The 16,000-nt window shown below is 43.1% G+C and overlaps 1 protein-coding gene across 7 annotated transcripts in view; it reads right to left on the bottom strand.

Annotated features, from left to right (window-relative positions):
• The window catches only part of ZNF280D (zinc finger protein 280D), a 48,982-nt gene extending 35,801 nt beyond the window's left edge, over window positions 1-13,181 (bottom strand). Inside the window, exons 1-5 of one of the 7 annotated variants that reach the window (XM_050309888.1) lie at window positions 13,055-13,181; window positions 7,588-7,739; window positions 5,869-5,902; window positions 3,775-3,840; window positions 3,321-3,670 (exon numbers count right to left, since the gene is read on the bottom strand). In XM_050309888.1, coding sequence (XP_050165845.1) covers window positions 3,321-3,670; window positions 3,775-3,840; window positions 5,869-5,902; window positions 7,588-7,656 — 519 coding nt within the window. In that variant the 5' untranslated portion in view covers window positions 7,657-7,739; window positions 13,055-13,181. Of the gene's footprint in view, window positions 1-3,320; window positions 3,671-3,774; window positions 3,841-4,396; window positions 5,903-7,587; window positions 7,740-12,959 lie in introns of those variants that run through there. The other 6 variants (XM_050309887.1, XR_007628161.1, XM_050309886.1 and 3 more) reach the window with 6 other exon arrangements.
• Between the last annotated feature and the right edge of the window lie 2,819 nt (window positions 13,182-16,000).

The following is a 16,000-nucleotide window of genomic DNA, read 5'->3' as shown; positions in this document are numbered from 1 at the left end:
ATCTCCAGCAGGTTGACTGGGAAGAGCACTAATTCCCAGGGTCACTAAGTTTTTTGTTTTCTTTTATGTAAAGTATATTTTGTAAGGATTTCTGAAAATAATATCAAACCCTCTTTGCAAAGCACAGCTAACCTAAAGGTTGGTTCATGTTTCCCAGTACCTTGTTAAATTCAGTTTTGCACATCTCCAAGTACAAGTACTTTTAGCCTTCAGTTTAAAAGGTTTGCCCTTTAATATAACCCACACTGGATATAACCCACACAATTTAACAGTCCACTTTTCTTGGCTCCAGCACTGAAGGCTGTTAAAGCTGAACAGCTTCACTCAGTGGGTAACGTTTGGAGGGAAAACAAACATGATATTTAGTTCTCCTAACAAATAGTCAAAGTTAGAGGGTAAGAGAAGAGAAACATTTTCCAAGATTCATCAATACTGCTTAAATCTGAACAGACCATTCTTCCCAGCACAATCTGAAACATGAAACATTTTCAGGAATAGCAATAAGCAGTTGAGAAAAACATAACAGAGTAGGGCTTAAATTTTAACATTAAGGTATAAATGGCATAATATTGGCACTTGATCTTTATCAGAATGAGAAGGCACTCTGAAGGATGTTCAGCTAAAAAGAGGTCCTGTCACAGTGTCCCACAGCCCTTGTCACTTAGGAAGAATCAAGTTGGGAAGAAACAGAACATGTGTGAAAAAAATATCACAGAAAGCCAAGACAGAAAATCACCATTTTAAAAAAGTAGCCCCAAGCGAACTAAACATTAGATGGGGAGGGGGTGAGGAATCAAAAAAACCCAAGGAGCTCATGAATGAAGAGAATTCAACCCAAGGATATGAACCGAAATACAGGTAGTACACATATGACTCTAAAACCAGCAAATGACAGAATGTGACAGGTGTAAATTAAAAATCATTGAACTTTGCCCAAGAAGCTAAACTAAAAGTACCTTCCTAAGAAAAAGGCACAGCAAACAAGCCTCTTTCTCCTTAAAAAGCGTAATATAATCAAGTGGAAGAACAATACAAACCCAAGAAAAATTATTCTAAAGCTGAAACTGGAAATACAGTTTTGAATCCAGAAAAGTTAAGCTGAAGAGATGGAAGATTCACTTTCAGCCTGTCTTAAGCAAGGAAAGAAACCAAACAGAAAACTCCTCCTAAAGCTACTAAAATTTCTTTTAAAAAGCCAAAGAACAGCATGTTACATTCAGGATACCTTAAAAAAAACCACAACAAGCTCATGAAAACCAAGATTAAAATGTCAACGCTGCAAAGAAACTGTAAAACACAATAATTTCAACAATGGAAGTTTTAAGAGACCACAGAATCTGTATGCACCGGATATCCAAGAAAAGGATGCATTCCTTTCTAAAGCACATCAGTCTAACCTGGAATAGGCAGACCATGGTTAGAGAAGCTTGTCCATGTCCTATTTCAGGCTTCAACTTCTTCAAAAAGAACAACCTGCAAATTTTGACAAAGTAAGACTACAAAAACTTAACTAAAGACTCATTTGTGACACAAAGTCAACGAAGGAGAAAGAACTGTCACAAAAAGAAGTGCTGTGTGTAGAGTTTCTTTAAAGGAAACTCTGTCCTGAGGAATTACATCCAGCTTACACACACACTGCATGGAGAAGTTCAACTTTCCCAGGTGTGTTTACTGTAAGATTTTCTCATAAAGACAATGTAGAGGCCCCGAGCAGCTTTATCTGTTACAACAAAAACATGAGTATGTATGTGTGAAGGAAATAAAGGAGGGGCCTTTCCTTGGCAGTAAAGATTCTGCAAGACATCCTAGCACTCCTTTGAAGGATTTAATAAAGCTTACTATGCCATAAATAAACTTTTCTAAAGTTCACAGACTTGAAAGATATGTATATATCATGTGAAGTAGCAGAGTTTTCTGTATGAACCTGTCCTGATTTATATAGATATAGAGGACTGAAAAAGTGACATGGATATCTTACTGAGATCTGGAGTGTAGATTATATCAGTTTTTAGGGTTTCTTATATACAGTGACAGACTGATTCAGCTAAGCTGCTTCCCCACATCCACCATTTCTCTCTGCAAGCTACCAATAAGTAGCTTGCTGAAGGCTCGAAACTGGAAAGCATGAGTTCTTTCCTAATGAATTTGCCAGAGATCCAGTCAGCCAGTTGATAGGCAACGTTACATTGCACTGTTTTTATTCTGTTCTTCATAAAATAAAGCCACCCATCAGTGATGATTTAGCCACAGGTCTTAAGAAGAAGAGCCAATTCCCATCTTTTAATGGTCTAATTAACTATGTTCATTCAGACTGACTGCCCTGTTGAGCAAATGCAGAATCCATCAGGCTGCATGATTTTTATTTACACCACAAGACTGACAGCTGGGACAGCCACAGGTATGTGTATTTGCATGGCCAATAGAGATGGTGCCACTGTCAGGCTTCACCTTAACCTGACAGTAGAAGCCAATATTACAGGCACGTGGTCTAAACAGTTTCAGTATAAATTATTTTCAATAAAAGTATCAGATCATAGTTTACCTCATACAGACAGGGAATTTTAACTCTCATTCTTTCTCTCTCACATATGTCTGATAGATAAGGCAACAAAACCAGCATCTAACTCAACTCCCTCATGTCAGCTTTCTAAGGTTCCGTGGCAATCCAGGAAGATCAATGGTACATGATCTAGGAGAGTAATCCCCTTGGGCTTTTCAAGCAATACAAATATTGCCAAATTGTTTCACCTGCTGGTCCTGCAACTTTTGGTTGCTTAAACCCTCCATACCCTACTAGTGTTTCACTACAACTGCCACACAAATGAAAATGCAAACCCCCCCAGGAGCTACCACTGCAGCATTCTCTTAAGGAGCAAAAAGGCCAAGTAAGGCACTGTAAAAACTAGGTGGAAAAAACACAGTTACTTTACACACCAAATGTAAGCTATTTACAAATTAAATTCATTTATCAATACAGAGGATCCATCTCTGAGAAATATGCAGAATTTAGAGAATGAATTTCCATCATGTTTCCAAACAACATAAAGAACCTAAACAGTACTAATTTCTCTGATGTCTGGGATTTTCATTTAATGTCATTTTACTGTGATTAAAGCTATCATCTTTGAGTCTGGCAAATCAGTATTTCCAAATACACATTTTAATTTACTAATGCAAGGTTATACTCCTAGAATCTTTATGGTTTTACATAATGCCACTCTATAACCTAGTCCAGGTCTTCAAATCACTAGACTGAGTCAGGATGTTCTTCATTAATTTATTCTAAAGTAACGGTACCCTTTAAGTGACTAAAGATTTACCTGATTGAGCATCACAGGCTGTGCTGTTCCAGTCTCTGGCCTGGACACAGGCTGAGCCACTGCAGGAACTGGGATATTTCTTGATGCTGGCTGTGCTGTCACTGGAATGGTTACAGGCTGTGTTATTCCAGAACTTGCCCCAGGCAGCTGCTGTGTTGATAAACATCCAGCCACAGGTCTCTGCAGTGTTTGTGAGGCTGCTGACACGTTCCCTGCCATAGCCAGGGGCTGCCCTGCTCCCGAGCTGCTGGTGGGTCTGGGGGCAGTCTGGAACACCGACGGGATGGGCACGGCGCTGGGGGCAGCGCTCGCGTAATGGTGACCCTCAGTCTTGAATGGAGGAACTGCACCTGTGGCAAAGGATTCCAAAGTTATCTTCATGTAATTTTGCAAATGTTTCTTAAGTGTTGTGGATTTTTTTGTTTTTAATTACCATATTAGGACAATAAAGTACCTCTACAGGGTGCACCATTCTGTATCCCCCTTCGTGGTGAGCTGAGGTTGACTCTGTTCAATATATCTGTCAAAAGTTACATTTATCTTAATTGCAAGTAAATTATTAGCTTTGTTGCTTTTCAAATTAAAAGTAGCATTCATATCCACTAATTAAGCCAACCAAGACTTGACTTATAAATTAGAATATTCCTAACACAAATACCTGGCAAAACAAAGTATAATTTGTACAAATTAAGGTATGTTCTTCCACTCTTCTTCAGTTAAGCTAGTTCACTTAAGAATCTCAGTTTTTATTTTCTTGGAGACAACACACAAATAAGAGTGCAAACGAACAAACAAATTCATTAACATTTAACTTTGCTAATTACAGTGTATTTATTTACTTCTCTCTCTCATATACACAATAAGTTCCCCAAAAAAAGAAACTGCTACACTAAAGGAAGTATTTTCTCTAAACCAGTAATGACCCAATTTGCTTTTGTATTAACAGAAAAATAAGCACTTACAAACTTGGTTTTAGACTTCATGATATTCATTTTTCAATGTGAAAGGAAAAGCAACAGATCAGCAATCAAAAGAGTCATGCTGGAATTGCATTACAAGAGAACTAATTTCCTTACCTATCCTGCATGGTAATCTGTGTCCAGAGCTCTGGCTCATCAAAAACACAGGGAATTTTTCAAATTTGATGTTCGCTCCCTAACTAATGCCACTGATATTTCTCGATTTTTTATGTCTTAGTCTGGGGTCTCCAATCATCCCAGAAAGTTACAAAAATATTCATCAAATCAAAATATTTTTCTACTCCCAGATTCTCCATTAGTGTTGCTGACAAGTTTCTTGTTCTGACCTGTGAAAATATGCATATGAAATGGGATTGATTCTCCAGTACCTAACCACCATGGTTTGAAGTTACTTCTCAAACCGGGGTCAAATTACATTGGCTTTTCAAACAGTAGATCTTAAGAGTATCTACACATTGTGTTTAACAACCTTAAGGCTGTCTCCACCAGCAATAGTTCTTTATTACACACTTTTCCAGTTGATAAATAAACTTAACAGCAGTGGAGCTCAGATTACAGCTCTCAACCTGCCACCTGCATTTAGATCATACTAATAAAAAGCAGCTGCAACCAACAGATTCAAACAGGTTTGCATTCTTTAAGATGGAACAAAATTTCATCCCCTGATAGTAATACTATTTTTACTTCAACACAGCAGTAACTATGAACAAGGATTAAATTAATTCAGGATTTAGCTCAACACACACATTTTGTGATTGTTAATACATCTATACCTCACATTTGAATTCCAGAGTGAAAGCATCATCTTCCTCCAAAAGAAAAGCTATCCTAAAAATTATGTCTCACAAAGTATAGTCAGACAGTGATGTGTACACAATTCACATCCTAAAATACAAAGGCAGATTTTACTGCTTTTAAAAAGAACGTTTCAGGAAGTCAGTTATTTGAAATTGTAAACTACTTTTACATGACTCAGCTGATTCATCAAAGACCTGATGTGCCGTTTTCCCTCTTCCATCAAAGTGTTATTTGTCCTGTTTAGGTAAGAGAGCACTGAAGCAGAAGAAAGCTGACACACAGAGTAACATTGTAAAGTAGTAACAAATTACAGGTTTGTAGCATTATGAAAAAGAAAGCAAGAAAGAGAAGTAATGTAGGAAAAACGAGCAGTTGCAGGAAATTATACAGGCAACAAAGCGTGAATTACTTTTCATCTCAGTCAAAACAATCCTCCAGTACATCAGAAGGGGCACTTGATTCTACATGACACTGTGCCAGCAGGTCAAAGTTGGGTTTTTAACTATTTCCTTCAAGTTATCCACACAAGTCTGTACAAAAACTGGTAACTGCACCGTCAGGAAAAGGTTAAGAAAATGCAATGCACTGCATACTTTCAAAAACATTAAGAACTACACGTGAGTTCCCATTTGTCATCAGTTTTTCATCTGATCAGACAGGAGCTTTCTCGGGTACAAGCTAAGCAGTGATAAGCCAAGTGGAGTTCACAGTGTCTCGCCTGTCGCCGGTAAGGAACTGAAGCCTGACTGCTGCCAGGTGGTACTACTTACAAGCCAGAGAAGAACTGAGGTCATTCTTCCATAGCTGTTTTTGATAGAGAAGTAGAAGATTACAAAGAGAAAAGTTGAGGAGAGGGAAGGAAAAGAGATAAAGTAAAAAGTTATTCCATAAGTGATTTCACTTGTGTCAGGACCGAGCATGGACAGCACCAGAGTAAGATGCAAACATTTTAAGTCTCTACCTTTTATCAAAGCCCTTAAAGTTCACAGAATCGTACCAAAATTATAGTTTGCACCTGAACTATTTCTATCCTTTGACTACAAAAAAATCGTGAGACTAAAACAACTGCAATGATTCTTGGCACATTTGTTGATCCAACATATGCCCAGTGCCTTAATAGTTGTCCTATGCCATGACCTACTGCCAAATACAAACAGCAGTCCAGAGGTCCCTGGACCTTCCAGAAAACAGTAAGGGTACTTCTCAGTCTTTCTAGAAGTTTGTAACTGCAGAAAACGTATTAAAATATCTTTTAAATTTTCTTCCATTTTTTTAAGAATATGCAGAATAATTTTAAAATATTCACCCTTGAAAACTATTTTCAGGTGAGAGACCTTTAATATCATCCTCAGTATTTCTTTAATATTTACAAAGTAATTTTCCACCTTTTCAAACCAGCAACAAACTATCCCAGTGAGCAACAAAGTAAAGTCGCAAGACGAACACTGCAAACTAAAATGACTGCAAAGTTACCTACAGCTCCAAAATCCAAGCAGTAGAGTGTGACTGACAGCCTAGCTTAACATTCTGTTTTGAGATTCCCCGCTGCAAACTATGCACCTTCAGAAAACAACTATGGAAATCTTGGATACAAGCATAGGAGACATGAGGCACAAACTGAGAGCAGCAAACCTTACCAGGCACAGTCTCAAGTATTTGACTGCCAGAGAAACCTTAGGTCACACCTCTTAACAACTGACTACCAGACGGATGCACACAGAAATCAAAAAGTTTCATTACTAAAATTAATTAAGGTAATTAAAAGCAGTTCTTCTTTACTTACCTGCCAAAGCTCAAGCACAGACAGACATGGAATCCTGACACATCTGCTGTCATCATAACCACCTAACCTCACTCCCTGCACTGCCTGCATTAGGAGAAAACTACAGAACTTGATGAAAAAATCTCTCTATTTTACAAGGGATGAGTAAATTGATTAATAAATATCTCCTACTTCCCAGACAGGCTTGTAGCATTTTCACATTAATCCCTTCTCCAGACTGTCCTTCTATGATAGACACTTAAGACAGTTACCCAGGTTTTGTCGGAATGGTGTCCACCAACATACAAAATGTGGGGTAGAGAGAAAAAAAAGTGACTGTAACACGAAAACTTAAATTCATGCACATTCTTTAAGTGAGGAGACACTTTCAAGTATGTAACTAAATACCAACTGTACTGAGAGCAATTGCATGCATGGCTTCAGCATCATATATATTGACTTTAAAACTATGTTGTTAATGCTAAAACCTTCAAATGTCCTTGTTCTGACTCCAGAGAATTAAGGTTAGAGGTAAAGAGAACTGTGCATGACCTGGGTTTTAGGACAGAATTTCTTAAAAGTTGTGATTTTCAGTATGACAGACATGTACAGCTTTAAGATGTAGAATTTCTTAAGTCCTACTGTTAAAAATTCTATCTTTTCTAACTAAGTTTTAACTTTCTGTATCTTGAAATATCTGTTTTAAATTATGAACAAGTTATCTTACATGTAGTAGCTGGCTTCGAGCTTGTGATTTCCCCAACAAAGATTGGCTCATCATCGTCGTCGTCGTCATCCTCCTCCACTTCTGTCACTGTCTTCTGCCATGGTTCCAGCTCCTCTTCTTCACATTCCATAAATAATTCTGCCATCTTGGAACTAGACAGTAAAAAAAAAAAAATTTAATAAAATCACACATACCAAAACATTCAGTACTTTCATGAAGTGTTTCACTGGTCAGTAAAGAACACTGCACTTGTCAGTAATTCCCACACAAGGATCTCCCCCCTCTCCATGTTCTGTACAGGTTGAACATGATCTGATACAGGAGATCTTCAAGGATTGATGCCACATCACCGTTTTGATAATTTCATCTTTGTATTAAAGAGAAAAGACCAAAGATATCCTCCACATAATTTAAACTGCTTTTGTATAGCACACCAGTAACTATCAGAGGAAGCCACGGACACACAGTATCAGTAGCTTTCAAAAAACATTCCTATCCTAAGTCAGTGATTCACAAGAAATGTGAAGGGCCCACTACAAAGCACATCATTTACCTGGCACAACTGAGTTACTGAAACCCTAACTACAGCTTTATTCTCTTTGCATCTTAAAAACCCCAACATAAAAACCCAAAACCCCACCCAATCCCACAACCTCCCAAATTTTGTAGGATTTTCCCAGGATTTCCCATATAGCCACATTTCCTTTAAAACACAAGAAAATTTACACAAAATTCCCCCAAATCCACAAAACATTAACAAAAACAAACAAACCACTAACAAAAAAACTCCACAACAGCAAAAACCCCAAGTCATACCCACAATGCACTGCAGTATTTTCATTATCAATTAGGACTTAATAAAAATTCTGCATGGATGTCATTAGACTGAGTCCCTCATGCTTGGAGATTTCCTCTTGCAGTAAAAAAAGCCATGTAGAAAATAGTAATGAAAAATAAGTAGCTTTTGGAATTTAACAAATTATCTTCACATCTCTTATCACAATTGGGTTTATTTGTTTTTTAAATAAACTTTGATGGCCAATGAAGTTTTTGTCTTTCTTTTCACATTCTTCTAGCACAATCTTGAAAGTATTTCTGAATAACACAATAAATAAGAAACTTTGCTGTTTCTTTGCACACAATATCAATAATCTAATTTCTAATAAGATCATTTCTAATTTCATACAACCACAGGGCTGTCTCAGACACAATCAGGATCAGGATCCAATAACAAGAGCGTTTGCTTCTCCTAAGACGTGGAGCTTTACAAAATGCAGTGTCTCCATTCTTCTGTAAATCAGAGGGAAAGAGTAACAGTTTTGCATAAGGAACCCAAGAATGACTCTGTCAAGAATTCCTTCTAATTAATGAGTAGTAAAGCACATGAAATTCATCATCAGACTGCTCGGACAAAAAGTGAGGAATATCCAAGCAACAGTTCCTTTTATAAGCTCATAGTCAATATAAGAATATTTCTAGTCTTACTACCAGGCTACTCCCAACCAAAACCATTAACAATACTTCCCTCACTCTTGAGCTGAGGCAATATTTACCTGAGAAAGCTTCACTTTCTACTATTATGCAATGATAGTTCTCTGATCCTTTAACTCCCTAAAACCAACAGCAGGGCATCAGACCAGCACTGTGTACACAATTATGTCAGCAAAGACCATCAAATATCTCACTAAAGGTGACAAAATCGAGATTACATTCATATCATGAGCTGGTATTTCCTAATCTATTTAGCTTGTAAGATGAAGAGGGTGTTTATTCAACACATTTTTCTGTACAATTTCCCATTGTTTTCTCCTTTCCAAAAACATTTCAAGAGCAACATATATATTAAACATTCGGACGAGTTTCTCGTTTGAAAGTATACTTCTGCAAAGGTAAAAACATCCCTCACTATCCATCAACAGTTTGAAAACTTAAGTCTTCAGCACAGACACAGTGAGAAAACTGTCTAATATCTGAAAGGAGACAATTTCAGGACAGGAGTAATGAGCTGGTAGATTTGATGATGGACTGTGGAAATAATTAGTCTGTAATAGCTCCTCACAAGGGAGCAGAGAGAATCATCCTCTGTTGGAGAACGGGGCTGCTGCTGTGGGTACATGGTAAGTCTTGCAATAAAGTAGCAAAGCTGTGCTCCTTTCCTTCCTCCACCAGTTTTTTGGAGTTAGCCATGGTGCTAGGACACAAGAGAACAGGACACTAAAGCAGACTCTTGTATGGGGAAAAGAGGAAGATTATGAAGCAAATTTCCACTTGGCAGAGACGACACAGGCCATGTGCCAGGTCTGGCACAGAGAATCAAGCCTAACTCCCTAATTTTTCCTTCTCTGCAGAAAGACACTCTTTAGAACGCCTCTTTTTTTAATAGCACAAAGTTTAACAGGCTTCAAGACAAAAGGAAGGATTACTTCAGGGACTTCTTTTATGGAACTGACAACATAAATGAGCTGTGTTTATATTTTAAAAATGTAGTTTTATTTGACCTCTGGGGGAAAAAAAGTAATAAATTATAAAATGTGCACATACAATGCTATAATTTATATTAAAACACAAAATAGGCACAAACAACCTGTAAGTTAGCAAGTCCTAGCAAGAGACATGTGATAACCTCATCTACATTATAATGCAGCTGAAATTTTTCTTAAATACAGTTAAGAGTCATTTGATAAAATAGGCATGGGCTTTTAGAAAGTGATGCCAGTTGGTGACACCTTACATTTCATTTTATGAATCAGGAGGTACACATTAAGGTATTCTCAAAGGTGAATCAAAATGCAGGGCAGCTTTTAAAAGGCAAGTATCAAGATTAATTTCACATTTTCTAATCTCTTTTTTTTTTTTTTTTTAAATTTTAATGCTATAATTTGAAGCCAAGCTTTCACTGACTTTTTTTTCCCGGGAAGAAAGCCAGCCTAATGAGTTCCCACCCTGCTCCTTCCCTGCTGCCTCAGTTGTGCTAGCACAACTTTGCACAGGACTCTGACATGAACTAGGGCAGGTTAAAAATAACCTGGCCCACTAACAGTTCTATCCAACAACTGAGAGGTCAAAAAATCTGTGGCCTGAACAATCAAAACTGCAGTAAGGGGAAATGGATTTGATTAGAGGAGGTGTGCAGGAACAGCTCCAGCAAATGGTCTCCACTGCCAAAGAAAATATCTACATCCATTTTTAGAGTACAAGTAGCTTCCAAATGGTTAGCTTATTTAATGCAGAAAATGCATTCTAGGAATCCTGCTGGCAGTTGCACTCAAAGGCAAAACCAACAGTGAATCTTTCCCCCACTCTTCTCAAATACTTCCCAGTGGTGATGCAGGCAACAGTATAAGAAAAACAAAGACAAAAGACTTCATCTTCCTCATTTTTAATATGCATAAACACATACATGTCTGTACATATATTTCCTTAAGGGTAGTCCATGGATCTGAGAGGTCCAAAACTCCAATGAAATGCTATATGTATATACTCAAAGGAAGTGTTCAAATCATTACTGTAGGTTAAAGTGACAAAAATGTGAACAAGTTCTTTAAAACATTTTAAAAATATCATTAGACTATACCAAGATACTGTTTTAAAAGGCAACTGTCCATCAGAAACTAGGGGTAGCCATGAAAGGCCATTTTAGTTACTACAAAAGTGAAGAACTAACAACTTGACACAAGACAGAGAGAAAATGTGAAATCATTGCACAAAACAGCAATAAACTTCTAATGAAATAACTGTTTTAAAAGCACTAATTAGGACATCCTTATCAAGGCAATTATGTCTCATTAACTGTAGAAGAGTGCCTTGAAGATGGACAGAAATCAGTAGTACAAATCATGGCAAATGCCCCGTGTATTACTTAAGGTGCAATTCACCTGTTCCACTGCTAAACTTAACTGAGCCTTCCAATACTCAATACTTCTCTGGATTACCTTAAACCAACCAAAATCATATAACTGATATGAAATCAGCAGTGAGCTTAAAGTCAGTGAGCTTAAAGAGTGAGGACATTTACATTAACCTGGAAGTTTTCAGACCAGCCTGGTCATCTTTCCATTAATAGTATTACAAAATCATAGAATATTCTGAGTTGGAAGACACCCCCATGGATCATAAAAGTTTAACTCTTAGCCCTGCACAGGACAACCCAGAAGTGCCTCAGAGCATTGTCCAAACTCTTCTGGAACTCTGGCAGACTTGGTGCTGTGACCACTTCCCTGGGAAGCCTCTTCCAGTGCCCAAGCACTCTTTTGGTGAAGCACCTTTTCCTAATAGCCAACCTAAACCTCCCCTGACACAACTTCAGGCCATTCATTGGGTCCTACCACTGGTCACCAGAGAGAAGCGATCAGTGTCTGCCCTTCCTCTTTCTCTCAAGAGGACGTTGGAGGCTTCCACGGGGTCTCCCCTCAGTCTCCTCTTCAGGCTGGACAGAGCAAGTGACCTCAGCTACTCCTCACATGGCCACTATCTGTGAGTTACTCAACGTTTTCCTCCACTTTAATAAGCGTACTTCAAATGCCCAGGGAAGTTGTCTTATTTACAATACAGATCATACAACAGGCACCACGTTGTATTTCTCAGACGACTTCCCATAGAGGCACATGAATTTGCACTATATTAGTTATCGAAGGGTGTGCAATCCACAGCATCGCCAGGTCTGCAAACAACCGGGCTATTACTGAGCGCTGCATTTGTTTCAGCAGCGAAGAAACAATGACCAAGACGAAACTGCACCTGCACGTTGTAAAAAGCCACAGCGTAAAACAACTTGCCTCAAACCTAAACCTCAGCATCCAGCGCTGCCCTCCCTGCCAGGAGAAGGCACAAGCTCCGCCTAGGGAAGGGCAATACGGGCTGTGCCAGCCCGCCAGCAGCTCACACCGCCGAGCCGCGGCGGTGCCAGGCCGGGGGAGCAGCCGAGTCCCGAGGGCGGTGGAGCAGCTGCCGCTCCCGCCCGCCCGCCCCGCGTCCCGCCCCCGCGCCGGGTGACCGCGGGGCCCTCGGGCTGCAGGCACGGGTTCGGGAGAGGCCGCACGGCAGAGCCGCGGCGGGCGGGGAGGAGGCCGGGCCGGCAGCCCTGCGCTCGCCGCCAATGCCCGGGGCCGCGGCGGGCCCTGCACGGCCGGGGCCGGGCGGAGCGAGCCTTGCCCGGGCCGCCCCCGCGGGCAGCGCCACCCGGGGCCAGCGGGCGGCCCGGGGGAGCCCTCAGGCCGCGGGGTCCTGCCTCGGGCCGCCAGGCCGCGCTTCGACCTAAGATGGCGCCGGTCTCGCCGGCGACAATTCCCGCGCCCGCCGCTGCCGAGTGCCGCGCCCGCCGCCCGGGGAGCGCGGCGGGGGCGGGTCGGGGGCACGGGGCGGGCGGGCCTTACCGTGCTGCGATCGGCGGGGCCGCGGCGGGACCGCCGCTCCCGTCCGCCCGGGCAGGCGGGGGATGGGGCAGCGCCAGCGGAGGCGCCTCGCTCACCTCGCCGGGGCGCGGCGCCACCTCAGCGGCGCCACCTCAGCGCCAGCGCCGCCGGGGAGCGCGGGCGGGAGGCGGGGGCGGCCTCGGCCCCGCGCGCTGCCTGACGGGAACCGCGGGTCGGACACACCGCGGCGCCCGAGATCGGGGCGGGGCCGCGGCGGGGCGGGGCGGGCGCCATGTGCCGGGCCTCACACCCCGCACAGCACCGCCACGTGCAGGCACGCACCTCACACATCACCACCATGTGCCGGGCCTCACACCCCGCACAGCACCGCCATGTGCTGGGCCTCACACCCCGCACAGCACCGCCATGTGCCGGGCCTCACACCCTGCACAGCACAGCACCGCCACACACATCACACATCATTGCTGTGTGCTGGGCCTCACACCCCGCACAGCACAGCACCGCCCCGCCCCGCCATGTGCCAGCACACGCATCATACATCATTGCCATGTGCCAGGCCTCACGCCCTGCACAGCACCGCCACATGCAGGCACACACCTCACACATCATTGCTGTGTGCCGGGCCTCACACCCCGCCGTAACGCTGACATGTGCCACCCTCACACCCCGCACAGCACCGCCATGTGCCGGCACGCACCTCATATGTCATTGCTGTGTGCTGGGCCTCACACCCCAGTACTGCACCGCTGGTATGTGCCAACCTGACAGCCTGATACTGCACCACGGGTACGTGCCGGGCCTCACACCCTAGTACAGCATCACCACCACGTGCTGGCCTCACACCCCGGTACTACAGTGCCATGTGTCAGCCTCACACCCTGATACAGCACTACCATCTGCCAGCCTCACATCCCAGTACTCAGGGCCTCATACCCTGGTACCACATCACTGCTGTGTACCAGGCCTCACGCCCCAGTCCAGCACTGCTGCTGTGTGCTGGCCTCACACCCAGCCCCATTGCAGGCCCAGCTCACCTGGCCCTGCCCACCTGCTGCCTAGGTGGGGACACACAGAGTCACTGCCATGCTGTTAAGGAGACCATGAAAGAGTGTCTATACAGGGTGGGGGATGAACAGATGGAAAAACAGAGCAGCCTTACTCAGAAGGACTTGGGGTGCTGCTGGATGAGAGGCTGGACATGACTTGGCAATGTGCCCTTGCAGCCCAGAGAGCCAACCGTTTCCTGGGCTGCATAAAAAACAGCATGGCCAGCATGGCAAGAGAGATGCTTGTGCCCCTCTACTCTGCTCTGGTGAGACCCCACCTCTAGTGCTGTGTCCAGCTCTAGGGTCCTCAGCACAGGAAGGACACTGACCTGTTGGAGCCAGTCCAGAGGAGGCCACCAAGGTGATCAGGGGGATAGAGCACCTCTCCTGGGAGAAAAAGGTAAGAGAACTGAAATTGTTCAGTCTGGAAGTAATTGTACCCTTCCAGTACATGAAGGGAACTTACAGGAAAGATGGGGCAAGACTATTTACAAGAGCATGTATGTAAAAGGGGAATGAGTTCAAATTGAAAGAGTAGCTTAGATTAGATATTAGGAAAAAAATCTTTATTGTGAGAGTGGTGAGGCACTGGAACAGGTTGTCCAGGGAAGTTCAGGATGCTCCATCCCTGAAGGTTTTCAAGGCCAGGTTGGATGGGGCTCTGAGCAACCCGGTCTACTTGAAGGTGTCCATGCCCACGGCAGCAGTGCTGGAACTAGTTGCTCTTCAAGGTCCCTTTCCAACCCAAACTGTTCTATGATTCTATGAAAATTCTCTGCTCAACCCTCCAGGAGGCACTCCAGCAGTCACACTTGCACCACCTGAGCTGGAACCAAAGCCCCTTCACAGCTGCACCCCCACACTCACAGTCAGACCAGGTTTCCTTACTGGCTTGGTCTCAAGTTTCCCGTATGAGAGTCCCAGACATCCTGATCCTTAAAAAAATAATGTAATCATGGCGCAGTAACTAAATAACAAAATAGCAGCTCAAGCTGATGCCTCTGAGGGGGATGCTTTTATCCCCTAACAGCTGAAGTGCATGAAAGTCCAGAGGTCAACAGCTCCTGCTGCATCTCCGAATTTTTCTCACCCGCTCAGGCCACAGGTCCCTGGGCCCTCTGTTGTGCGAAGAGTCACAAGTTCATGGCCTCTTGCCTGGGCCTTCTACCCCCTAGAGCTCAACCTGCCTCTGCACCCTGAGCTACCTGCACTGAGTGGATTCCTCCACCACAGACCTGGTTTCAGCAGTCCCAGGGCCCAGCACTGTTCTCAGTGGTGCCCCAGGAGCTGTTGGTGCTGTGCAGGGGCAGGGGCCCAGCCTGAGCTGGGCAGTCAGGCCTTTCCCTCGCCATGCAGTGGATCACCAGCAGCAGTGGATCACCAGCAACTCCCCCAGCTGTGTGGCCAAACAAAACCAGGGACAGCTGGCCCCAGAGTTAACATGAAATACAAACAGAACACAGCGTGCTGCTGGAATCACTGGAGCAAGAACTACTAAACTGAGCACTGTTCAGACTGGAGGTTCATTGTGCACCTGTTTTCTCGTTTACCCGCTGGGTTAAATATCAGTCGAATATGTGATTATCTGTTCTAAAGCTTTGCTGAGTAAAACATTCCCATTAATTTCAGTGGGACACTGCAGAACAGCTGGACACAGCCTTACCTGGGCGTTGGAGCCACAGCTGCAGGAGGAAACAGCCCTGTAATGCAGTACTACCAAGAGCTGCAGCTTCACTCTCCCCAGAATTTGCATATGAAAATCCCTGAACCAAAAAGTGACTAAGAAATTCAGTTTTTCTCATGCCTTTTTATCCATAGTGCTGTCTCACCCTGGCCAACATCTAAGAATGCTCCCAGGTTTAGATTGATGTTTTCTCAGTTTTGTTGTCCATTCTACCCTAATTAAAAAAAAAAATACCACCAAAGTGTGATTCTTCCTTTAGTAAAATATGAAAATATTTCTGGTGAATTCTGAAGATAAATAGTGGAGAAGTG

This window comes from Myiozetetes cayanensis, unplaced genomic scaffold (assembly GCF_022539395.1).
Source record: "Myiozetetes cayanensis isolate MyiCay16 unplaced genomic scaffold, myiCay2020 scf14, whole genome shotgun sequence".
In the NCBI taxonomy this organism is placed as follows: Eukaryota; Metazoa; Chordata; class Aves; order Passeriformes; family Tyrannidae; genus Myiozetetes; species Myiozetetes cayanensis.
The sequence above is the reverse complement of the archived record's forward strand: the minus strand, read 5'-3'. Positions and strand labels throughout refer to the sequence as shown.